The sequence below is a fragment of the Carcharodon carcharias genome, chromosome 2, assembly GCF_017639515.1.
Source record: "Carcharodon carcharias isolate sCarCar2 chromosome 2, sCarCar2.pri, whole genome shotgun sequence".
Lineage (NCBI taxonomy): Eukaryota > Metazoa > Chordata > Chondrichthyes > Lamniformes > Lamnidae > Carcharodon > Carcharodon carcharias.
Genome location: NC_054468.1, coordinates 94464118 through 94488862, shown reverse-complemented (window position 1 = coordinate 94488862; position 24745 = coordinate 94464118). Strand labels below are relative to the sequence as shown.

The 24745-nt window shown below is 42.4% G+C and overlaps 2 protein-coding genes across 4 annotated transcripts in view; one reads left to right on the top strand and one right to left on the bottom strand.

The window, feature by feature from the left end:
* Positions 1-9189, bottom strand: part of pigx (phosphatidylinositol glycan anchor biosynthesis, class X) — a 36905-nt gene extending 27716 nt beyond the window's left edge. The window contains exon 1 of the mRNA XM_041210562.1: positions 9057-9189. Coding sequence (XP_041066496.1) covers positions 9057-9114 — 58 coding nt within the window. The 5' untranslated portion in view covers positions 9115-9189. The remainder of the gene's footprint in view (positions 1-9056) is intronic.
* A 17-nt stretch (positions 9190-9206) lies between these two features.
* cep19 (centrosomal protein 19) lies at positions 9207-24402 on the top strand. Of its 3 annotated transcripts, none has more exons than XM_041210560.1 (4): positions 9207-9287; positions 15397-15553; positions 19682-19973; positions 23209-24402. In XM_041210560.1, exons 3-4 carry the CDS (start codon positions 19844-19846, stop codon positions 23571-23573), a joined length of 495 nt encoding a protein of 164 aa, XP_041066494.1. In that variant the 5' UTR covers positions 9207-9287; positions 15397-15553; positions 19682-19843; the 3' UTR covers positions 23574-24402. The 3 variants fall into 3 exon arrangements, with proteins under 3 accessions (XP_041066494.1, XP_041066493.1, XP_041066495.1); XM_041210559.1 differs by lacking the exon at positions 9207-9287 and adding an exon at positions 9378-9464; XM_041210561.1 differs by lacking the exons at positions 9207-9287; positions 15397-15553 and adding an exon at positions 9405-9464.
* The last annotated feature ends 343 nt before the right edge of the window (positions 24403-24745 follow it).

Below are 24745 nucleotides of genomic sequence, written 5' to 3'. Positions count from 1 at the left end.
GCTCTTATCTTACTAAGCAGCCTCCTGTGCGGCACCTTGTCAAAGGCCTTCTGGAAGTCCAAGTGGATAATATCCATTAGGTCTCCTTTGTCTAAGCTACTCGTTACCTCCTCAAAGAATTCTAACAGATTTGTCAGGCATGACCTCCCATTGATGAAACCGTGCTGACTTTGCCCGATTTTACCATGCACTTCCAAGTATTCTGAAATCTCATCCTTAATAATGGACTCTAAAATCTTACCAATGACTGAGGTCAGGCTAATCAGCCTGTAATTTCCCATCTTTTGCCTCACTCCCTTCTTAAATAGGGGGGTTACATTAGCGATTGTCCAGTCCTCTGGGACCCTCCCTGACTCCAGTAATTCCTGAAAGATCACCACTAACGCCTCCACTATCTCTTCAGCTATCTCCTTCAGAACTCTGAGGTGTAAACCATCTGGTCCAGGTGATTTATCCACCTTCAGACCTTTCAGTTTTCCTAGCACCTTCTCCTTGGTAATGGCCACCATACTCACCTCTGCCCCCCCCACCCACCCCCCCACCCCCCCCACCCCACTCTCTTGAACTTTGGGGATGTCACTCGTGTCTTCCACTGTGAAGACTGATGCAAAGTACCTATTCAGTTCCTCCATTTCTTTGTTCCCCACTACTACTGCTCCAGCGTCATTTTCCAGAGGCCCAATGTCCACTTTTGCCTCTCTCTTACCCTTTATATATCTAAAAAAAACTCTTGCAATTTTTTTTATATAACTGGCTAGTTTACCCTCATATTTAATCTTCTCCCTCCTTATTTCTTTTTTAGTTGTCCTTTGTTGGTCTTTGTAGGCTTCCCAATCCCCTGGTTTCTCACTGCTCTTCGCCGCATTGTATGCTTTCTCTTTAGCTTTTATGCTGTCCTTGACTTCCCTTGTCAGCCATGGTTGCCCTGTCCTCCCTTTAGTATGCTTCTTCTTCCTAGGGATGAATTTTTGCTGTGTCTCCCAAATTACTCCCAGAAACTCCTGCCATTGCTGTTCCACTGTCTGTCCTGCTAAGCTCATCTCCCAGTCAATTCTGGCCAGCTCCTCCCTCATGCCTCTGTAGTTGCCTTTATTCAACTGTAATACAGCTTTTTCCTCTCAATTGCAGGGTAAATTCTTGATCAAACTGTTTCTGAGAAAAGGCTTGGAATAAAGAGAAAGGGGGAAAGGAGGTAGCATTTTCATTTATGTAACACCTTTGATGACCTCAGGGCATCCCAAAGTAATTAACAGCCAATGAAGTACTTTTTTTTGAAGCATCAGCCCTGCTCAGTTGGTAGCACTCACCAGAGTCAGGAGATTTTGGGTTCAAGTCCCACTCCAGAGACAAGAATCTAGGTTAATGTTCCAATGCGGTACTGAAGGAGTGCCACACTGCCAGAGGTGCCATCTTTTAAATGAGATGTTAGACCAAAACCCTGTCTGCTCTCACAAGTGAACATAAAAGATCCCTTGGCACCATCTTCAAGAAGAACAGAGTAGTTATCCTTGGAGTCCTGGCCACCTTCAATCAACATCTCTAAAAAAGGTCAGGTCATTACCACATTGCTCTTTGTGGAATCTCCTGTGTGTAAATTAGGTGCCAAATTTATTATATAACATCAGTAACAAAAATTCAAAAGCACCTCATTTGGTGTAAAGTGCTTTGGGACGTCTGGACATAAAAAGACACATTATAAACACAAGTCTTTCTTTCTTCAGACACTGTTATTGCATTGGAAAATTAGAGAAAGAATAATGGCCCCCCTGTCTGTAGCTAATTCTAAGGCATTTGAACAATGCAGTTTCACACATGGAAAAAAATCCTTTTTCAGCTGATCACTAACTTTTGACAAACTTTATTGAGTTCTTTGAAAAAATAATGGAGAGGGTTGATGAGGGGATTACTATCTGAGCCATAGGCAAACTGGCATAGGGTAAATAAAGTCAAGGAGTTAAATAGATGGCTCAAAGATTAGTGTGGGAGGAATGGGTTTCAGTTCCAACAGGATAGGCTTCACTTGAACTGTGCTGGGGCTAGTGTCCTGGCAATTCGAATAACTAGGGCTGTAGAGAGTGCTTTAAACTAAAAGGAATGGGGAAGGGGAGGGTTTTGGAGAAGGGATAGGTAGGCTTACAAAGCAAAAGGATATGGCAGCTTTGCAGGGCAGCTATTTAGGTCATGTTACCCAGAGTGTGACTGGAAGGGACAGAGTGCACAAACACAAAAAAAATAGCAAACAGGGTCAAGGGGGGAAAAAATAGTAAAAAGGGAAAATTAATGGCTCTTTATTTAAATGCACGTGGTATTTGGAACAAAATAAATGAATTAACGCCACAAATAGAGGTTAATGGTTATGATCTCATAACCATTATGGAGATATGGTTACAAGGAGGTCAAGGCTGGAAACTAAATATCCAGGGGTATGTGACTTTTCGAAAGGACAGGCAGGAAGGTAGTGGGGTAGCTTTGTTAGTACGAGATGGAATAAGTACAATAGCAAGAAGTGATCTTGGATCGGAAGATGTAAAATCCATAAGGGGAGAGGTAAGAAATAACAAGGGGAAGACAACACAGGTGAGAGTAGTCTAAAGGTCCCCTAACAGTAGCTATACTGTAGAAAAGAGGATAAGTCAGGAGATAATGAGGGCATGTAAAAAAGGCAGTACATTAAAAATGAGTGACTTTAATCTTCATGTAGATTGGGAAAATCTAATTGGTAGAGGTAGCCACGAGCAAAATTCAGAGTGTATTCGGGACTGTTTCCTAGAACAATATGTTGTGGATCCAACCAGGGATCAGGTTATTTTGGATCTGGTAATGTGTAATGAGGCAGGTTTAATAAATGATCTCAGACTAAAAGATCCCCTGGGAAACAGTGACCATAACATGGTAGAATTTAGCATTCAGTTTGAGAGTGAGAAACTTGGTCAGAAACAACGATGCTAAACTTAAATAAGGGTAATTACAAAGGGATGAGGGCAGAGTTGGCTGGAGTGGATTGGGAAAGGAGTTTAGCAGAAAAGATGATTGATGAACAATAGCAGATGTTTAAGAAAATAGTTCATGACTCACAACAAAGACATATCCCAGTGAGGAAGAAGGATTCTAGGAAGGGGATATATCAACCATGGTTAACCAAGGAAGTTATGGATAGTATCAAATTGAAAGAAAAAACATAATGTGGGAGGAGGAAATAAATACAATAACAATCACTAGAGAAAAAGTACTAGGGAAATTAATGAGGCCAAAGGTCATTAAGTCCCCTGACCTGATGGGTTGCATCCCAGGATATTAACAACAGGGATAGTGGATGCACTATTCAAGAATGCTTAGATTCTGGAAAAGTCCTAGAGGATTGGAAAACTGCCAATGCAACGCCCTTATTCAAAAAAAGGGAGGGAGACAAAAAACAGGTAACTATAGGTCAGTTAGCTTAACATCTGTCATTGGGAAAATGCTAGTCTATTTATAAAGGATGTAATGGTAGAGCATTTAGAAATACATAATCAAGCAGAGTCAGAATGGCTTCATGAAGGTCTGCACTGGAGTGCTGCTTTGGGCTGCAGTAGTGTGCTAAAGTTGGAGTTTGGACTGAGGGAGTTCAGTGAGGAGGGAACAAGGTGATCCTTTGAGTACCGCGAGTACGGTCGGGTAAGTATTTACTACTTTTAATGCTTACAGTTTTTAAGGTCTTATTTTGTGGTTCATCGTTTGTAAGGGCTATATTCTGTAACAAAGAGGAGCTGGGAAGAAGGGCCCTAAAGTAATTGATATTATTTGACATTAAGTATCTTCCAAAAGGTTTAATTTAATTTAAAGGGGTAAGTGATGGCAGGAGAGCTCAAAGCCGTGGTGTGCTCCTCCTGCTCTACGTGGGAAACCAGGAACATTTCCAGTGCCCAGGGCCAGCAGGTGCGCAGGAAGTGTCTCCAACTGTAGCTCCTGGAAGCCCGGGTTTTGGAGCTGGAGTGACGGCTGGGGACATTGTAGAGCATCCGCGAGGTGGAGAGTATCGTGGATGGCACATATAGAGAGGTGGTCACACCGCAGGCTAAGAGTCCACAGGCAGGAAGGGAATGGGTGACCACCAGGCAGGACAAGAGGACTAGGCAGGCAGGGCCGGAATCTCCTGTGGCTATTCCCCTGCAAAACAGATATACTGCTTTGGATACTGTTGAGGGGAATAGCCTCTCAGGGGAAAGCAGCAACAGCCAAATCTGTTGCACCACGGTTGGCTCTGCTGCACAGGGGAGGAGTAGAAAGTGTGGGAATGCAATAGTTATAGGGGATTCAATTGTAAGGGGAATAGATAGGCATTTCTGTGACTGCAAACGAGGCTCCAGGATGGTATGTTGCCTCCCTGGTGCTAGGGTCAAGGAGGTCTTAGAGCGGCAACAGGACATTCTGAAGGGGGAGGGTAAACAGCCAGTGGTTGTGGTGTGCATTGGTACCAACAACATTGGTAAAAAAGGGATGAGGTCCTAAAAGCAGAATATAGGGAGTTAGGAAATAAGCTGAAAAGTAGGACCTCAAAGCTGACGATCTCAGGATTACTACCAGTGCCACGTGCTAGTCAGAGTAGAAATAGCAAGATATATTGGATGAATATGTGGCTGAAGAGATGGTGTGAAGGGGAGGGTTTCAGATTCCTGGGACATTGGGACCGGTTCGGGGGGAGATGGGGCCAGTACAAACTGGATGGGTTACACCTGGGCAGGAGCGGGACTGATGTCCTTGGGGGAATATTTGTTAGAGTGGTTGGGGAGGGTTTAAACTAAAATGGCAGGGGGATGGGAGCCTATGCAAGGAGCCAGTGGAGGGGGAATCAAGGACAAGAACAAAAGACAGAAAGGGGAATAAAAAAAGTGATAGGCAGAGAAATCAAGGGCAAGAATCAAACATGGCCTCAGTGAAAAATAGTGGGAACTGGACAAGTAATGTTAAAAAGACAAGCCTTAAGGCTTTTTAACATAATGCGCAGAGCATTCGCAATAAAGTGGATGAATTAACCGCGCAAATAGATGTAAACAGGTATTAAATAAGTCCGGATTATGGAGACATGGCTGCAGGATGACCAGGGATAGGAACTGAACATCCAGGTGTATTCAGTATTGCGGAAAGACAGACAAAAAGGCGGTGGAGTTGCATTGCTGGTTAAAGAGGAAATTAACGCAATAGTGAGGAAAGATATTAGCTCCGACGATGTGAAATCTGTATGCGTAGAGCTGAGAAACATTAAGGGGCAAAAAATGTTAATGGGGATTGTATTTGGACCCCCAAATTGTAGTGGTGATGTTGGGAATGGCAATAAAGGAACATCTGTAAATATGGGTGACTTTACTCTGCATTTGGATTGGGCAAATCAAATTATTAACAATACCGTAGAGAAGGAATTCCTGGAGTGTATACGGGATGGTTTTCTGGACCAATACAATGAGGAACCAACTAGAGAACAGGCCATCCTAGACTGGGTATTGTGTAATGAGAAAGGAATAATTGGCAATCTAGTTGTGTGAGGCCCCTCGGGGATGAACGACCATAATATGATAGAACTCTTCATCAAGATGGAGAGTGACATAGTTGATTCTGAGACTAGGGTCCTGAATCTTAATAAAGGAAACTACAAAGGTATGAGGCACGAGTTGGCTATGATGGATTGGGAAACATTATTTAAAGGGATGACAGTGGATAGGCAATGGCAAACATTCAAAGAGCTCATGGGTGAACTGCAGCAATTGTTTATTCCTGTCTGGCGCAAAAGTAAAACAAGAAAGGTGGCCAAACCATGGCTTACAAGGGAAATTAGAGATAGTATTAGATCCAAGGAAGAGGCATACAAATTGACCAGAAAAAAACAACAGACCCTGAGGATTAGGAGCAGTTTAGAATTCAGCAAAGGAGGACCAAGGGATTGATTAAGGGGAAAATAAGATTATGAGAGTAAGCTTGCGGGGAACATAAAAATAGAATGTAAAAGTTTCTATAGGTATGTGAAGAGAAAAAGATTGGTGAAGACAAATATAGGTCCCTTACAGTCAGAAAGAGGGGAATTTATAATGGGGAACAAAGAAATGGCTGACCAACTAAATACATACTTTGGTTCTGTCTTCACAAAGGAGGACACAAATAGGTCTCGAGGGCAATTAGGGGTGGGTGATAAATGCTGGCCTAGCCAGCAAAGCCCACATCCTATGAATGAAAAATAAAAAAAAAATCACATGGAAAGACAAATCCACCAATGAATCAGTCCTTTCTAGGGCAAAGCATGCCAGCACAAATCAAGCAAAGGTGGCTTCGCTGGCTTCGGCATGTGCACAGGATGGAAGATTGACACATCCTCAAAGATATGCTGCATGTGGAGATAGCATATGCCAAGAGACCAACAGGACACCCAGAGCATTCAAGGATGCTGTCAAAACGGGCATGAAAGCCTCAACATCAATCACGACTAGTGGGAAATCTGTGATAATTGATATAAATGACAACACCAGATGTGGGCAGGAATTCACCTCAATTATATCATGAGGTTTGAGAAGTTCCAAAATAAACACCATCCCTGCAAACAAGCATCCACAGAGATTTAATTGCAAATCCCTGAAGACAAATGACGGCCTCCTCATTTTCTGAGTTTAAGGTGATTAGTCCACGACTTAGTCTGTAGAGGGGACACTCCTCAGTAACATGCAGCATGGTTTGTCTTTCTACAAGTGCATGACAGATTTACACTGGGGCCAGAGCCATGAAGGTTGGCTGTAAAGGGCCTTGGCCTGTCATGAACCTGTTTAGCAAGGACCACTGTTGCCTGGCAGTTCAGAGCCTACCATTCGATAGATGGGGTTTGTCACAAGGAACTTGTTAGTGACTTCCTGTGTTTCCCATTCCTTGATCCAAAGGATGTTTGCTGGTAGCTCTCACTCAGGAAGGGTGCCGAGATGGAAGGCGAGCAGCGAGTGGATTGAATATATCATTGTGAAGTGGTAAGTGGGGTTAAGCATGGATAATTTCAACTAGTTTGTGGGTTTTCTTCAGTCGACAGATGTGACGCGGAGTGATGTTTGCAGGGACAGGAAGCCAGGGGAGGGGTGTTGAGCAGAGAGTTCCAGTTTTGATGCACGTTGTTGCATTCAAATGAATTGTCAACAAGATATGTGCAAGATGACTTTTGCTGAACAGCTGTACTGTACTCCATTGTGGAGTATGATAGGGCAACTGCTGAGGTACAGGATGTTCTGGCAGCAGCTCCCCATAGAGATCTAGCAAGTTTGGTCAGTAGGTTGTTTCTGGTTTTGACCTTTGCTGCTTTTCTTTTGTTTCCTTCAAATGTTCCCGAAAGGAGTCCTACCTAGAGTGACTCCCAAGTATGTTAGGTTGGGATCATGCTTTAGTCTCTGGCTATCCATGCAGATATGCAATTCTCTTATGGCACTGCCATTGCGGAGGTAGAAGACACTGGATATGGTTTTAGCGACTTAACGTGACACAGCATGTGCTGCAGTAGTCCGTCAGCTTTGCAACATCTCAGCAGAGATCATCCCACACCAATGGCAAGGGAAAATGTCAAATAAAAACAGAAAATGCTGGAAACACTCAGCAAGTCAGGCAGCATCTGTGCAGCAAGAAACAGCATGAACATTTCAGGTCAATGACCTTTCATCAACTTAAAATGCTAACTGATCCTCCCTCCATAGGGAGCCTGACCTGCTGAGTATTTCCAACAATTTCTCGTTTTTATTTCAGATTTCCAGCATCCGCATAAGAGTCAACTTCACATAACTCACTTGTGGCCTTTCCACAATCAGCTTCTTCAGGCATCAAAGGGAATGCAGCAGATGATTTCATATGACCTGACCAAGATTCTGAGTCTGCAGTCCCCACCATAAAATCATAGAGGTCTACAGCAAAGAAAAAGGCCCTTCGGTCCATCGAGTCTGCACTGGTCAAACAAGTACCTAACTATTCTAATCCCATTTTCCAGCACTAGGTCCATAGCCTGGAATGCCATGGCATCGCAAGTGCACATCCAAATACTTCTTAAATGTTATGAGAGTTTCTGCCTCTACCACCCTTTCAGGCAGCGAGTTCCAGATTCTCACCACCATCTCGGTGAAAAAAATTCTTCCTCACATCCCCTCATCTTAAATTTATGCCCCCTGGTTATTGATTCCTCCACCAAGGGGAAAAGTTCCTTCCTGTCTACCCTATCTATGGCCCTCATAATTTTATGCATCTTAATCGTGTCCCCTCTCAATCTCCTCTGCTCCAGGGAAAATATCCCCAGTCTATCCAATCTCTCCTTATAACTAAAATTCCCCAGCCCAGTCAACATCCTGGTAAATCTCCTCTGCACTCTCTCTAGTGCAATCACATCCTTCCTATAATGTGGATTCAGAACTGCACGCAATACTCTAGCTGTGGCCTAACCGACATTTTATACAGCTCCAGCATAACCTCCCTGCTCTTATGTTCTATGCCTTGGCTAATAAAGGCAAGTATCCCATATGCCTTCTTAACCACCTTTTCTACCTGTCCCGCTACCTTAAGGGACCAGTGGACATGCACACCATGGTCCCTCTGATCCTCAGTACTTCTCAGGGTCCTACCATTCATCGTGTATTCCCGTGCCTTTTGTTCTGCCCAAGTGCATCACCTCACACTTACCAGGATTAATTTCCATTTGCCACTGATCAGCCCATATATATCCTCCTGTAATCTAAGGCTATCCTCCGCACTATTTACCACCCCACCAATTTCCGTGTCATCTCTCAGAGCTGGGAGAACACAGACCGTAGTTCCTGAACTTGGGAAGTGTTAGTTCTGTATGTCCCCTGAACTCTGTAGCCTGCCTGACAATAACTAGACAAAGCAGAGAACTGGAATTACTCTGCAGAAAATAGGATCTCCATACAGCCGGAGTTTTAGGTGCGCAGGGTCCCGCCCACGACCTGTCGGCGCCAGGGAATAAATAAGGTGTTTGCAGCTCCCTCGGTACTGACCCTCCGACTGCGCAGCGCTCCCTCGATAGCGATATGAAACTTTCGCTTGTTTACTCTTACATGTGGTGACAGCGACACAAATACATCCAACAGCGAGCATCACTCCGCCAACATCCATGACTAGCTTCCCTCCAGCCGGGCCTGACTCTCTCCTTTAAATTTAGCCGCAGGCTGTGCAGGCCCGGCCCAGGACCCCAGGTCCCAGTTGCCCTCAGCACTGCCTGAGTGCATATCGATCAAGCCTTTCAATTCAGAGTCTCTCCTTGACAGAAGGCAGTGGAAAGCAGAGGGGTACGGATATTTCGTTCTGCTGAACTATTTTTCCTGTTACAATAGGTGGCGGCCGCGTTGAATTATTTTTTTCATCTCAGACAGTGCATCAATCGGTCTCAGTGAGGGGTCTTTTATTGGCTGGGTTGCCATGGGGACAGAAAGGTGTTGGTCAAGGCCCAGTTCAATTACACTGAGGTTTGTATTAAGTGCAAAATAAGATGAAAATTAGTGATTAATGAGAGTAATAAAGCTAGTGAGAGTTTCATATCTGTACCGAGGGAGCGCCGCACTGTCGGAGGGTCAGTACCGGTGCGCCGCACTGTCGGAGAGTCAGTACAGAGGGAGTACTGCACTGTTTGGAGGTGCTGTCTTTCAGACAAGGCATTAAAACTCTTACATGTGGATGTAAAAGATTTCTCATAACTGTTGCCAAGAAGAACAAGGGGGTTCTGGCCAAACATTATCCTCAACCAGCACCATGAAATATAGATTATTTGGTCACTTTCACATGATTGTTGTGTGAGATTGGTGTGTGTAAATTTGGCCGCTGCGTTTCCTATGTGAAGGAAACAGTGAACACAGTTGAAAAAAATATTTCATTGGCTGTAAAGTGCTTTGGGATGTCCTGTGATTGTGTAAGGTGCTATAGAAATTCCAGTCTTTATACTCTTTCCATTTAGATATGGAGTTACATTAGTAATTAATGAGCGTTCTAACAGGAGCTGATAACGATGAGAGTTTTTCAAATAATACCAGTGAGCATTTTAGTACTGACGAATAGCAGTTATGTTAGTAACTAATCACACTAAGAGTAAAAAGCAGTGAGTTAAATTATATTACTTTTATTCTTTCATGGGATGTGGGCATCGCTGGCCAGGCCAGCATTTATATTGCCCATCCTGAATTGCCCCTGAGAAGGTGGTGGTGAGCCACTTTCTTGACCTACTGCAGTCCATGTGGAGTAGCTACACCCACAATGCTGTTTGCGAGGGAGTTCCAGGATTTCGATCCAGTGACAGAGAAGGAATGGCAATATAATTTCGAGTCAGGATGGTGTGTGACTTGGAGGGAAACTTACAGGTGGTGTTCCCATGCATCTGCTGTCCTTGTCCTTGTAGTGTCGACCTGGTGGAGGTCGCGGATTTGGAAGGTGCTGTCGAGGGAGCCTTGTTGAGTTGCTGCAGTGCGTCTTCTGGATGGTACACATTGCTGCTACTGTGCGTTGGAGATGGAGGGAGTGAATGTTTATTGTGATGGATGGGGTGCCAATCATGCGAGCTGCTTTGTCCTGAATGGTATTGAACTTCTTGAGTGTTGTTGGAGCTGCCCTCATCCATACAAGTGGAAAAATATTCCATCACACTCCTGACTTGTGCCTTTTAGATGGTGGACAGGCTTTGTGGAGTCAGGCAGTAAGTTGCTCTACACAAAATTCCCAGCCTTTTGTAGCCACAGCATTTATATGTCCAGTTCTCTGTCCTAGGCCAAACCATCTTCAGCTGCTTCATCAATGACCTTTCTTCCGTCATAAGGTCAGAGAGGGGATGTTTGCTGATGATTGCGCGATGTTCAGCACCATTCGCGACAACTCAGATACTGAAGCAGTCCATGTCCAAATGCAGCAAGACCTGGACAATATCTAGGCTTGAGCTGCGAAGTGACAAGTAACATTCATGCCACACAAATGTCAGGCAATAACCAGCTCCAACAAGAGAGAATCCAACCATCACCCCTTGATGTTCAATTGTATTACCATCACTGAATCCCCCACTATCAACATCCTGGGGTCACCATTGACCAGAAACTGAACTGGACTAGCCGTATAAATACTGTGACTACAAGAGCAGGTCAAAGGCTAGGAATCGTGCGACAAGTAACTCGCCTCCTGACTCCCCAAAGCCTGTCCACCATTTAAAAGACACAAGTCAGGAGTGTGATGGAATACTCCCCACTTGCTTGGATGAGTGCAGCTCCAACAAATACTCAAGAAGTTTGACACCATTCAGGACAAAGCAGCCCACTTGATTGGCACCACATCCACAAACATTCACTGCTGCCGCCACCGAAGCACAGTAGCAGCAGTGTGTACCATCTACAAGATCCACTGCAGGAATTCACCAAGGTTCCTTCAACAGCACCTTCCAAACCCACGACCACTACCATCTAGAAGGACAAGGGCAGCAGACACATGGGGACATCACCACCTGGAAATTCCCCTCCAAGCCACTCACCATCCTGACCTGGAAATATATCACCGTTCCTTCACTGTCGCTGGGTCAAAATCCTAGAATTCCCTTCCTAACAGCACTGTGGGTGTACCTATACCACATGGATCACAGTGGTTCAAGAAAGCAGCTTACCACCACCTTCTCAAGGGCAACTAGGGATGGGCAATAAATGCTGGCCCAGCCAGTGAAGCCCACATCCTGTGAATGAATCAAAAAAGTTCAGTTTAGGGTCAATGATAACCCCCAGGATGTCGATAGTGGGGGATTCAGCAGTGGGAATGCCATTGAATGTTAAGGAGAGATGGTTGGATTCTTTCTTATCGGAGGTGGTCATTGCCTGGCACTTCTGTGGCACAAAGAATACTTGCCGCTTACCAGACTGTGCAAATGGACACAGACTGCGTCAGTATCTGAGGAGTCGTGATATCAATGACTTATCTTTGTTTTTGATTTTGCCTTTGTGAAGTACTGTTAGATTTTTCTAAATATGAAGTGCATTTCACAGAGCTGTGATGAAAAATTGAAAATTTCACCAGAGGAGGAGATATCCGAAGAAGGAGATGAAGAAGCAGAGTGGTTTAATGAGGGAATTGTACAGTTCTGGGCACCACTCTTTAGGAAAGATCTGAACGCATTGGCAAGATTGCAGAAGATGTTTACAAAAATGGTTCTAGGGATGAGAAACTTCAATTACGTAGACAGATTAGTGAACTTGGGACTGTTCTGCTTTGAGAGGAGAAGGCTAAGAGGAGATTTGATAGAGGTATTCAAAATCATGAGAAGGCTGGACAGAGTAGATAGGGAGAAACTGTTCCTGCTCGTAAAAGGATCAAGAACAAGAGGGCACAGATTTAAAGTGATTCGCAGAAGAAGCAAATGCGATGTGAGAAAAAACAAGTGGTCCAGGTCTAGAATGCACTGCCTGAAAATATGGTGGAGGCGGGTTCAATCAAGGCATTCAAGAGGGTATTAGATGATTATTTAAATAGAAACAATGTGTAGGAAATGGTAAAAAGGCAGGAGAATGGCACAGAGTCAATGCTCATCCAGAGAGCCGTGCAGACACAATGGGCTGGCTGGCTTCCTGCACCGTAACAATTCTGCAATTCTATGAACTCCATAACATGGCGACTGGGCGAACAGGCTGTTTGGAGAACATTGTAGGTCTGAAGGAGGTTACAGAGGTAGGAAGGGTGGGGCTACAAAGGGATTAAAGTACAAAGATGACCATTTTCAAATTTACCTTTAAAGTTATGAAGGGGCTCATTAAGATAGGGGTAAAGAGAATGTTTCTACTTGTGAGGTGTACAAAACTTGGGGGTGTTTTTATAAGATGGTCACCATTAAACCTAATAGGGAATTCAAGTGGAATTTCTTTTATCCAGAATTGAAGCCATGTCTGGCTGTAACCCTAAACAATAAGAGCTATTTGGCAGTATCAAAGAAATTTACACCCTGTTATCTCCGAAGAGACCTTAATGACCCCTGGGGGCTGCAGAGACCAAATTCAAAGGGAATTATACAGAGTCCATCTGCATTTCAGAACCCAGGCTAGCCAACCGGAGGCTACTAGTCTGCTAGGGCAAAGAGGCCTGCAACCTTCCTTTCGAATTCTTAATGGTTAGAACATTAACAGTCTCAACCCAGGTAAAGATATATACATCCATTTGTCAAAGCCAATGTGGAGAGATGGGAGTCATGTGACATAAGTCCCCTAGCTAGTGGAACCTGTAATAATGCCTTATGGTAGACTGCTTTGCAGCTCAACCTTTCATACCAAGGAGCAGCACAGAAAAAAGGCTCTTCAGATATGAATGCCTGGCTCCATCTACACTGTTTCTACTGAAACTGCTGAACTTCCATACCATCGCCTACAGGACTGATTCATCTCTGCATGCTTATCTCATCGTGGAAGCCATATCTACTGGAAAAGTGAATTATCCAGCATCCGTTTTCAGCTTCCCAACCTCTGTGAAGGAATACATCACTGGACTTTTGATTCTGGACTCTGCACACACATGAAACAAGAATTCTTTTCTCTGTCATCTTTGCCCTTTAAATATTTCTTTCTCTATTCCTCTTTACTGTATGAATGCACAAGGGGCCATGGAGTGAACCCCCCGATCCACCTCATGTTTTGAGTGTGTGCAAATAAATTAACTCTTGAGTTCATCCTATCTCAAGTTTGCTGTGGGGTGATTCATAGAAATTGGATCACACCAAAACCGAGGGGTTGGGAAATATGCTACCGCTTACAAAGAGGGAGATGGAAATCAAAATCAAAGCACCTTTCTGTTTACGGGCGGATGGTAAGAGGAGAAATCAGTGCCATTTAAATTAAATGCCCTCGTGTCTGTAACACTTGGATGCATTTAAGGGAAAGTTAGAAAAATATCTATGAAAGGAATAGAAAGCTTCATTGATGCGGTTAGATGAAGAAAAGTAGGAAGAGGCTAGTGTGGTGCATAAACATTGGCAAATTGGCTCGAATGGCCAATTTCTGTGCTCTACTTTCTAACTGTGTAATTTTGAATTATTGTGGTTCTGGGAGCCAATGTAGATCAAGCTGATGGATGAGTGGGGCCTGATGCAGGATAAGATATAAATAACAGGATTTTGGATGTGTTGATGTTTATTGAGGAGGAAAAGGAGGATGGCCAGGAGAATCCTGAAATAGTCAAGTGTGGGGGTGACAGACACTAATGAGGGTTTCGGCAGTACTGGGGTTGAAACTGTGTACAGACAAGTGATGTTACTATGATGGAAAGGACATGGGAGTAGAATCAGTTCAGGCTCAAATAGAATGCAGAAGCTGAAAACAGTCTGGCTGATGCTGAGACTGGAGGGGGAGGGAGAGGGCAATAGAATCTATACAATGGAATCCGTGTAAGGGTACAGAGTCTGTCCTGGGGACCAAAGACTTTGGTCTTACCAATGCTAGTGACTGCTAAATTCTTAGCTCAGCAGTGCCAGTGGGGCCAAATGAATTAACTCCATTGTTGTCTGTTCCTAGCTGGCCTGGCTGTTTCGATCATATGTATCTCTTTCTATGTCGAATCACTGTTTACATTATCTATCCAGTGCTAATATTGAGAATTATGATAGTGATGAATAATTATAGTAATTGAGTGATCGTTAGAATAATATTGGTGAAGTTGTAATAGTGATTTTTTTTACAGTAATTATAATTCTAAAAAAAAACCTGATAGTTATAGCATAATACCCAGTGATAGTTATTTTAATAATTAGTAGATCTCCTGTGGCAATGCTAATTCAGGAATTTTGGCATTTCAGAACAACAGAAGTGTTGTAGCATGTAACCCATGATTTAATATTCTGATGCAACGATGGGACATTGTCTAAATCCTTTAAGACCAGAAGTCTAATTGGTGTAAAAAAATAACTTGAGAACAATTGGAAAATAAATGTTGGGAAATTTTCCTTCTACGTTGATGGCTTGCTGTAGATCCCCAGTTCCTCTCCAATATCACAAAGAAACACCATTTGCTGTTAGTTTCTTTTAAGTTTAATGTGGCAAGCTGCATTCTGACAGAGTGTATTGTCAAAGAAAGGACCAGTCTTCCCTACCTCTGCTTTACAAATGTGGCTACCGCAAAGGTGTACTAAAATACTGCAGATGCTGGAGATCTGAAATAAAACAGAAAATGCTGCAAAGCTCAGCTGGTCTTGCAGCATCTGTGGAGCGAGAAACAGAGTTAATGTTTCAAGTCCAATATGACTCTTCCTTGGAACCCAAAGAAGAGTCATATTGGACTCTGTGTTAATTGTTTCTCTCTCCACAAATGCTGCCAGACCTGCAGAGATGTTCTAGCATGTTTTTTTAATACAAAGGTATACCGTCTGCTTAAGACTGAACTACTTATAATTTATATCAAAAGGACAGAGCTTCTCTTCGCTGTGAAAGCCTGCAGTTGCTCCTCTTCACCCCAACCTTGGGAATGCCTGTACTCCTAGCCTCAGCCTAAGGAACTCTTCCCCTGGAACCCAGGATCATCAGGAATTATGCTGAGGCATCGCTTGTGCTTGCAATCAGAGGTGACTTAAATGCACAATTTGCTCTGGGTTTTGAGATGGTTTTATCTGAAGACATGGATGTTCAATTTTGAGGTCATTTTTGCCTCCACAATTGAGTTTTTCTCAATTACTTATTGACTGGATTTTTTTGCCCTTTGGTTTGATGTGATATTGTCATAGAGTTAGCATTTTCTCTGGAGTTTGAATGGTAAGAAGGAATTTTTTTGCTGAGGTTTAAAGTATTTTTTCATCAACATCTGGATTATTCCAGAAGTGTGGGAGTAATACCTCAGGACTATAATTCGAGACGAGTTGGCCATTCAGCCCCTCAAGCTTATTCTACCATTCAGTTATTTTCCTTGGTGCACTTGCCCGACAAAAATCTATCAATCTCCGTTTTCAGTTTTCGATTGCATCCACCCCCACCCCCCCCATCCTCACCACAACCTCAATTGCCTTTTTAGGGGCGTGCGTTCAACATTTCCACTATCCTTTGTGTGAAGAAGTCCTGACATCACCATTGATCAGCCTAACTTTAATTTTGAGGTTATGCCCTTTATTCTGAACTCCCACACCAAAAGCAGTGAGTACTCTTTACCTGTCAACCTCTTTAATCATCTTAAGCACCACAATTAGATAACCCCTTAATCTTCAATACTTGGGAAACAAGTCCATTCTATCACCTGTCCTAATAATTTACCCCTTTTTAAGGCCCTCGTATGATTCTGGTGAATCTGCAGTATATTCTTCCTGAGATGTGGTGCCCAGAACTGAATGGAGTACTTCACAAAGGGTCTAACTAGAGCTCTATAAGGCTGCAATATAATTTTCACCTCTTTATATCCAGTCCCTTGAGATAAGGTCCAATATTCCATTAGCCTTTTTAATTGCCTTTTTGTACCTGTCCACAAGCTTTGTGATTTTTGTACATGGAGCCCTAAGTTTTCTGTTTCTCCACAGTTCCTAGCTTCTCGCCACTTAAGCTATCGACATTTTTTTGCAACTTTCTGCTCCCACCTACACTATCTACTGTAAAACCTAACTTGGTATTATTAGCAAACTTGGAAATATGGCTCTCTCTTTCTTCATCTAAATCATTGATAAACATCGTGAAATGCTGGAGTTTACAGTACAAATCCCTGGAGGACACCACTGGTCACATTCTGTCATTTGGAGTACACTTCCATTATCCCTACTCTCTGTCTCCTGCCTCCAAATCAGTCCACTACATATTGCAATGGTAATGATAATTATTACGCCTGGTTTTGGAGTATTATCTCTTAAGAGCTAGGAGTGTTGGTGTTGAAATTCATGAAAAGGGGATGGGTTTGTTGATTTTAGTAACCTCTCTTGTTCCTAAATGTATTTTGTTCTTAACAAGTGACAGTGACACTACCATCAACAAGCAGAGCTAAGTGATGAGCGCCTCTGTGCCAGCAATACTTTGATCATCTGAAACGTGCTGTTCTGACAAAGTCTAGAACCCTGGGTCAGGTTTCATCGGTAGACTTAGTCTCTCAGAATGCTTAATCTTTAGGTATCTTTTAATTTAAGAAAAAGAGCCACAATTGAGCAGCAAATAGCCTTGCCCTTCCCATATGTTTAGCAAACTCTACTATTATCCCATCACTTCTTTTCCTCTTCTCCTTGCTGGGTTATGGTTCTGTGGGTCCAACTCATTCCCTGGTATCTCATTTCTGTGGCCATTATTTGTAAAACTTGATGATTGTCGAGGCTAATTTGACATCACAACCGAGCCCAATCCTGCTCTCATTAAATATATATTTTGCATACTTCTGGCAAGGCTTGTTGACAGCATTTGGAAGCAGGAATCTGGCTGATTTTCCTGCTCCTAAACCAGTAACACTGAAATCTATTGAAGTGCACCTCCCCTGTCCTAACTGAGATCAGCTAATTTACCATAAACCATGGTTCGAAACTGAGAACTTCCAAGTAGCTCAGCCACTAATTTTTAAAAATTCTTTATTGGGATATGAGCATTGATGGCAAGACCAACTTTTATTGCCCACCCCTAATTGCCCTTGAGAAGGTGATGGTGAGCCACCTTCTTGAACCACTGCAATCCATATAGTGCAGGTACACACACACTGCTGTTAGGGATGTGAGGGGGGAGGGTAATGGCTTTCTCAGCAGACATGCATCTTAAAGAACACATTCTTTAGGTGTTTTGACTGCACTGAACTGCACAGAATATTGTCCAAGAACAATTCAATGCTGTTTTCCACTCATGGGGTTTGAGACAAAAGTCTTCTTAAAACAAAGATAGAAATGCAGTGGAAAAATCAACCTGAGAAACTGGATTAAAATTCTTTACTGTTGCTTGTTACATCTCCGTTAAAGGCTTAATAGCTGTGGTATGGCACAGAACTATTGAAACTCAAAACTGGATTACCGTGTACAGTTTTGGTCTCCCTATTTAAGAAAGAATATAATTGCATTAGAAGCGGTGCAAAGAAGGTTCACTAGACTGATTCCTGGGATTGGAGGGTGGGGGTTACCTTATGAGGAAAGGTTAGGCGGGTTGGCCAATATCCATTGGCATTTAGAAGAATGAGAGGTGATCTTATTGAAACATATAAGATCCTGAGGGGACTTTACAGGGTGGATGCCGAAAGGATGTTTCCCCTTTTGGGAGAGATTAGAATTAGCGGATACAGTTTAAAAATAAGGGGTTTCCCATTTAAAACGGAGATTTTTTTTCCCTGAGTGTCGTTAGTCTGTGGGATTCTCTTCGCCAGAAAGCAGAGGAGGCTGGGCCATTGAGTACTATTAAAGCTGAGTTAAATAGATTCTTGACTACTAAGGGAGTCAACGGATATAGTGGGTAAACGGAGGGTAGAGGGTGCAAGCAGATCAGCCGTGATCTTATCAAATGGCCGAACGGGCTCAAGGGGCCAAATGGCCTATTCCAGCATCTAATTCATATGTTCATATGAATCATCTGTGAGTTATTTAGAACTGAATAATTTTACAGCTGTTTTTTGACAAACCTAGGGAAAGTTCAAGGCTAATAGTGGCACAGAATGTCACCAAGATTGAAAAATATCACGATTACATAAACAGTCTGAGTAATGGGAAACCAACCCCTGTTTTTCATCGCATCCTGACACTCAGGCAACTTGTTTGGGGCACAAATTACAGTCTTGAAAGTCAAAACTTTCTGACAATTCACCTTTTAAAATTAAATTGGGCTTTCATCATAGCTCATTATGAAAATGATTGATATGCCCACTACACTGTGTTGTCCTAGGTTCCAACCCTTGTCTGGGCTCATCTTAGCCAGGGAACTAGTGAGGCATTGCAATTGCCTTAAGTGAAATTTTTAACTTGTGCCCAAGGACAAACAGGCTTCCTGTTCTAAATTGCTGTTCACTGGCCACTGTTAGACAGGGTAAGGCTCACCTGTGAAGCCAGAGTTGGAGTCCATAGATGATGAGTCTCACATGTCAGGTCAACTAGGCTGCCAATGTCAATAAAGCAACAACTCTTCCTGTTGCCATCATCAGGATGGAGATGGAAGGCTACAGTTAGAAATACCAGTATTCAACGTATTTGTGAATGATGCTCACATTAACCAAGGACTACAGTGAAGCCAAGAAAATCTTGTGCACTGTGTAAGGTGAGCTTTTCCAATGGCTCAGGAAGTAAATGTGCCATACAGACCAGAAGATCTGGTTTTGGCCAAATTAATGCTGATTTACCTGATCCCAGCCAGCGAACTATTAAGTTCATGATCCCAGGAATAGGAATGGGAAAAAAATCAGCCACGGCTTCTGTGTTTGCTTGCTGACCAGTGACTCCTATTGGAAAGCTCGTACATGTGGGCATAATAAGGCTCACTATTCTTGAGGATCACAGTAAAATTCCTTGTGGATACATATTGCACAATTTTGCTTCTGACCAATGGCTAATTGAGTGAGCTACTGGAAGGTACCAATGCCAATGGAAGCATTCCCCAGGAAAATACATCGGTGACCTGTTCCATTTACATCAAGAGCTATGATACATCTGTATTCAATACTACTGCCACTAACTGCCCTGTGTTCTAAACACAACTAATTTCCTCTAATTTTACAGGAGAGATTCAGACGCATTTACTTACATTTACTTATTTTTCCCTCCATACAGGATATTCCTTGTGGATTATTCTTTACCAATGCTTTAAAATGTAGAAAAAGGTTATGAAGATCCTTAGAGCCAGAAACAAAGGTTGAGTGTCACAACATCACTGACTCTCCGACCTTGCTGATGAATTGCCTGGAAGCTGGAAGGCTCTTGTAGCTGAACAAGATGGCCTATGTTCCAAGGAAGTGTGGTGTTAAGTTCAAACCACCTGCTATTGTTTTAATCTATGAAGATGAAAATACTAAAAAAATTCGACGAAGGCTGATACCTGTTCGAAATTTCTCCAAATTTTCAGGTGAGAACTTTGTTTTATGTTTATTCTCAAGTAGCCCATCAAACACTGCACCAATCAAGCAGATGCTAATCACAGCAGGAAGTGAGAAATAACAATGATCACGTTAACATGGAGTGGTATTACAGTGCTGACAGTACGAATTCAGTAAAGCATGCTGATTAAGTGAAGTTTTCCATCCACTTAGACTATTAAAAAGAACAAACACTGTACCTAAAATCATTTCCCTTCCAAACTTGGAACATTTTTGTGTAATATAATTACAGTACACTAGGTTAAGCAATGAGTTACACATTTTCCCAGTGGTGTAGTTAGTGGTGGGAGCAATTTAAGGTGATGTACTTAAACCATAAGAAGTATTTCATAACATGAAAGCTGTTTGGCTAAGTGTAACACATTGTGTGATGATAATCTGCACTGGCTATATATCACACTACACAGGTAGTTCATTGATTGTGAAGTGTTTTACACACTCTTGGAGATTTAGGGCATCATTTGAATGTACGTTTTTTCGTATCTATTTTTTTAAAAAGCTAAACCCACTCAAGATTTCCTGATAAAATTCTGTCCACAAATACTAATGTAGATGAATAGTTTCTTTGAAGAACAGAGTTCTTCCAATCTCCTAGCCAATGTGTCGCTGTTGCCAACCACCACACAAAAAAACAAATTAACAGCTCAACTCACTCCTCATAGGAAGATGCACAACCAAATGGAATGGTGCATTTTCTCACATAGCTGAGGTGTTATCTCTGAGCAGAACAGTGCACTGTGGTCATGTTACACTTGCCCTTTCTCCCCTCACAGACCCAACTCATCCACATCTCCTCTTGAAGTGTGACCTCCAAACTGGGCTGGGAAATTTTAATGTAAGTGCTTTGAAGTAGTAAATCGTAAGAAGTTGACATGCAAGAAAATAATGAGCCAAAGGAACAATTGTTATGGCACAGTGGATGGTAAATGCTGAGCTGCTGGAATCCCAGAGGAATCTTGAAATAGCTGCCACAACTGTTTTCAATTTGTACTCAATTTCGAGATGCATGCCTTGAATTCAGTAGTAATAAGCTCACTGAGACTTAGAGGTTCTTTACAAAACTAAATTAAACATATATTAATAGAAGAAAAGATTTTAAGCACATATATAGGTCTACAAATTACTACCAGAGTAACTCCTAAATCCCTAATTAATCTAGCTCCCAGTTACATCTCCGTTAAGGCAACAGTAAAACAAGATAGATTTCAACAGACCCAGGCAAAGCACACAATACCCTGGACAGTGATATTCAAAGTGAATTCTCTTAGCTTTGGTTCCTGTAGACAGCAGCTTGATACACACACAGGCTGGAGGCTCTTCATACTTGTTAGATCTTAGAATGCCTTCTCCTTACACATAACCTCATCTCCTTTATACAGGTTTATTTCTTTTTAATGTAAATCTCATTGTCCCAATATGTCTTTGCAACTTTACTATTTCCATAATATAAATCTTCCATAGTACTCATATTATCAATAATCTTTGGGAAAAATAAATACACTGTTTGGCTTACCCTCTGTTGGCTAGGTGTAACACCTTACTATCTCTTTGAAATTCATGACTCTGGTTTATCTAAAAATGCAAATGTCCCTCAAACCTCACATTCTACAACTTCAGCCACGTTTACGTATTTAACATTTCAAACCTAGCTTCCCTTTTGATAGCTCAAAAGCTCCAGACTAGCTGTCTGCAATTCAATTAAGCCCCCACACACACAACCTCACACAGAGAAACTGATCCAAACCTCACTAGTAACCTACCTTTACAATAAATCACAATATTATGAAAATCATTATATTTTCATGACACAATACATGATAATTTCCACAAGGTAAAAAGAGACAAGTGAGGAATAGACAGTGTATCAGGCAGGTAGACCTGAAGAGAGAGTTTACATAAGGCTTATATAAGGATGATACCCAAAATGAATGGGTATAAATATCAGGAAAAGATGAACAGGCTGGGTTGATTTCCTTTTGAAAAAAGAAGGCTGAGGGGTGACCTAATAAAGGTCTTTAAAATTATGAAAGGTTTTGCTAGAGTGAATACAGAGTATATTTCCAATTGTGGGGAAGAGCATAACTAGATGCCATCAATATATCATTAGGGAATTCAGAAGAAACATCTTTACCCAAAGAATGGTGAGAATGTGGAACTCGCTACCACAGGGAGTGGTTGAATCAAATAATAATGTTTTTTAAGTGGAAACCAGGCAAGCAAATGAGGGATTTGGGAATATAGAATTATGATGATAGATCTAGATAAGAAAAGATGGGAGGAGGCTCAGGTTGAGCATGAGCACCGGCATGAACTGGTTAGGCTGAAAGGTCTATTGAGCCATATATCCTATGTATATTGGACAGAAATTAGATTACTTCGCTCCATTCCCTTTTCCTTGTCTTTATGCAGTACCAGTTGAATGACAACTAACAAAAGGAGAATTGAGGGGAAAAAAATTGCAGCTACAAATTAGTGCTGCTAATGGGACAACGCAGGCTCTGAAACTGAGGCATATATCAGGAATCCAGGTCTCGAGGTCAGTGTGTTTATCTGTTAGTCCTGGTAGATGGAAAATCAAGTGGAATTCACTAAACACCAAATTGTTGATATGCACTCAGGTTACTGGTGTTCTGCACCAGGAGTGATTTATTTCTATATAAGAAAAGCAAGAAATGGGAAACAGCCATTCAGCTCATCCCTCTAGAATCATAGAATGATACAGCAGAGAAGGAGACCATTCAGCCTATCATACCTTTGCCAGCTCTTTGAAAGAGCTACTTGAACAGTCCTACGCCTATTCTCTTCCCCACAGCCCTGCAAATATCACCCCTTCAAGTATTTATCCAATTCCGTTTTGAAAGTTACCACTGAATCAGCTTTCACCACCCTTGATACCTTCGTACATTAATTCTGTGTAATGTTGTGAGGTTACTCTCCTAACATGGAACTATATTAGGTGAAAGTTTGGGTGAAGGGGCCGAAGGCCATGCTACCATCACAAAAGACTATACATTGGGATTATATTACCCCTGCTATCTGACCTTGAAATAATTTCAGTTATTTTCTTCTTTGATTAGATTATTGCAAACCATACTTCAATTGAGTCAAAGCTGTTAGAAAGGGAAAAAAGGAAAGAAATGGAAGAAGCATTGAATAATGACAGCATATAATATGTTTTCTCCTTTTAAAAATGTTTGATTATAGATTGCAGCCAAGCTGCGGAACAGATGAAGAACAACCCTCGGCACCAAGTGTATCTGAATAGAGTGTCACAGCAGCAGTTGCAGAAATTACACCAGCTACTGAGGGATAGCCTGAATGGATTGAGCCTTGACCAGAGTCTGGAGACAATCCTGAGGGAAAACTCCATCAATCCAGAGGAGGATCTCAACAAACTCGATGACAATGAATTGGCGAAAAAGAAAAAAATCATGGATGAATTGTTTGAAAAGAACCGGAGGAAACCCAATGACCCAGAGTTTGTTTATGACTTAGAAGTTGATTTCCCACAGGAAGGACAGATTGAGTCATGTGGCTGGGATGAGGAAGACCAAGATGGAGAGTTCTGACTTGTCTTTTATTTGCAGAACTGTGAATGTACATCTTTGAGGGTAGAAGAATAAGTGAGTGGTCAGCTGCCCTTGGGTGCCAACCTATTGGTTACACCTGGCCAAAATGACAACTGTAATACACATGGAATTATATCCAAACAGGTTAAAGAGGACAGGAACAGGATGTTATCATTTGCAAGTAAACTGCAAATGCTAAATAGCAAACATTGGAAATAGATTTTGTATTCATTAAGATGAGGGATCTTAGTGCTGTGGTAGCGAAAAACATTATGGTGAGTGTACTAGAAGGCCAAATAATTTCAGTCCCAAGATGTCAAAATGATTATTCGTAAATGCAGAATGAGATCCTTTGCAGTTCTGCCAGCCCACAGTTTTATTGGGAGACTGATGATGGTGGCTTTATTTTATAGGCCACTCTAAAGCTCATGTTTTCAGAACTGAAACATCTGGTTGCACTCACTTTGTCTCAATTTCAGTGTATATCGCATGTGGAGATTCTGGCCAGAATTTTACATCCCACGGGTAGGCGCATGCCCAACCCGAATGGCCGTGAAATAGCACGTGATGTTGGGAGAGTGTCCCAACATCATGTGCAGTCGTGCGATATTTCGCTTAGTGGGCACACGCAGCTGTTGGAAGCGAGCCTGCCAACAATTAAGTGGGCAATTAAGCCTGTTATCGATGCAGTCAGCAGCGATTTTATGTTGCCTGTTCAGATTTACAGTTAGCGGACGGGCCATTCTCCCAGGCGACATTCACATTTTTGCTCAAACCTCGATCCAGGGCGGGATGAAATCTACGTGGGGAAATAAAATAAAAAGAGATATCTGGGTACTGGTTTTGTATGAGGTATGCTTTCTGGTGCTTGATTATGCAGCATCTGTGTCGTGTCCTTTAGCCCGTGGAGGTCTACAGCTCCCTGGGGCAGCTCACCCACACCCTCGGTTACATTAGCGCCCGCCCTCTTCCTGCCCCCACCCCGGCAGTGCTGAGCATTTCAGCGCACGTTTCATGCTGGCTGGCCATTAATTGGTGGTTGAGGTAGTGAATGTTTGTGGATGTGGTGCCAATCAAGTGGGCTGCCTAGTCCTGGGTGGTGTCAAGCTTCTTGAGTGCTGTTGGAGCTACACTCATCCAGGCAAGAGGAGAGTACCCCATCATACTCCTGA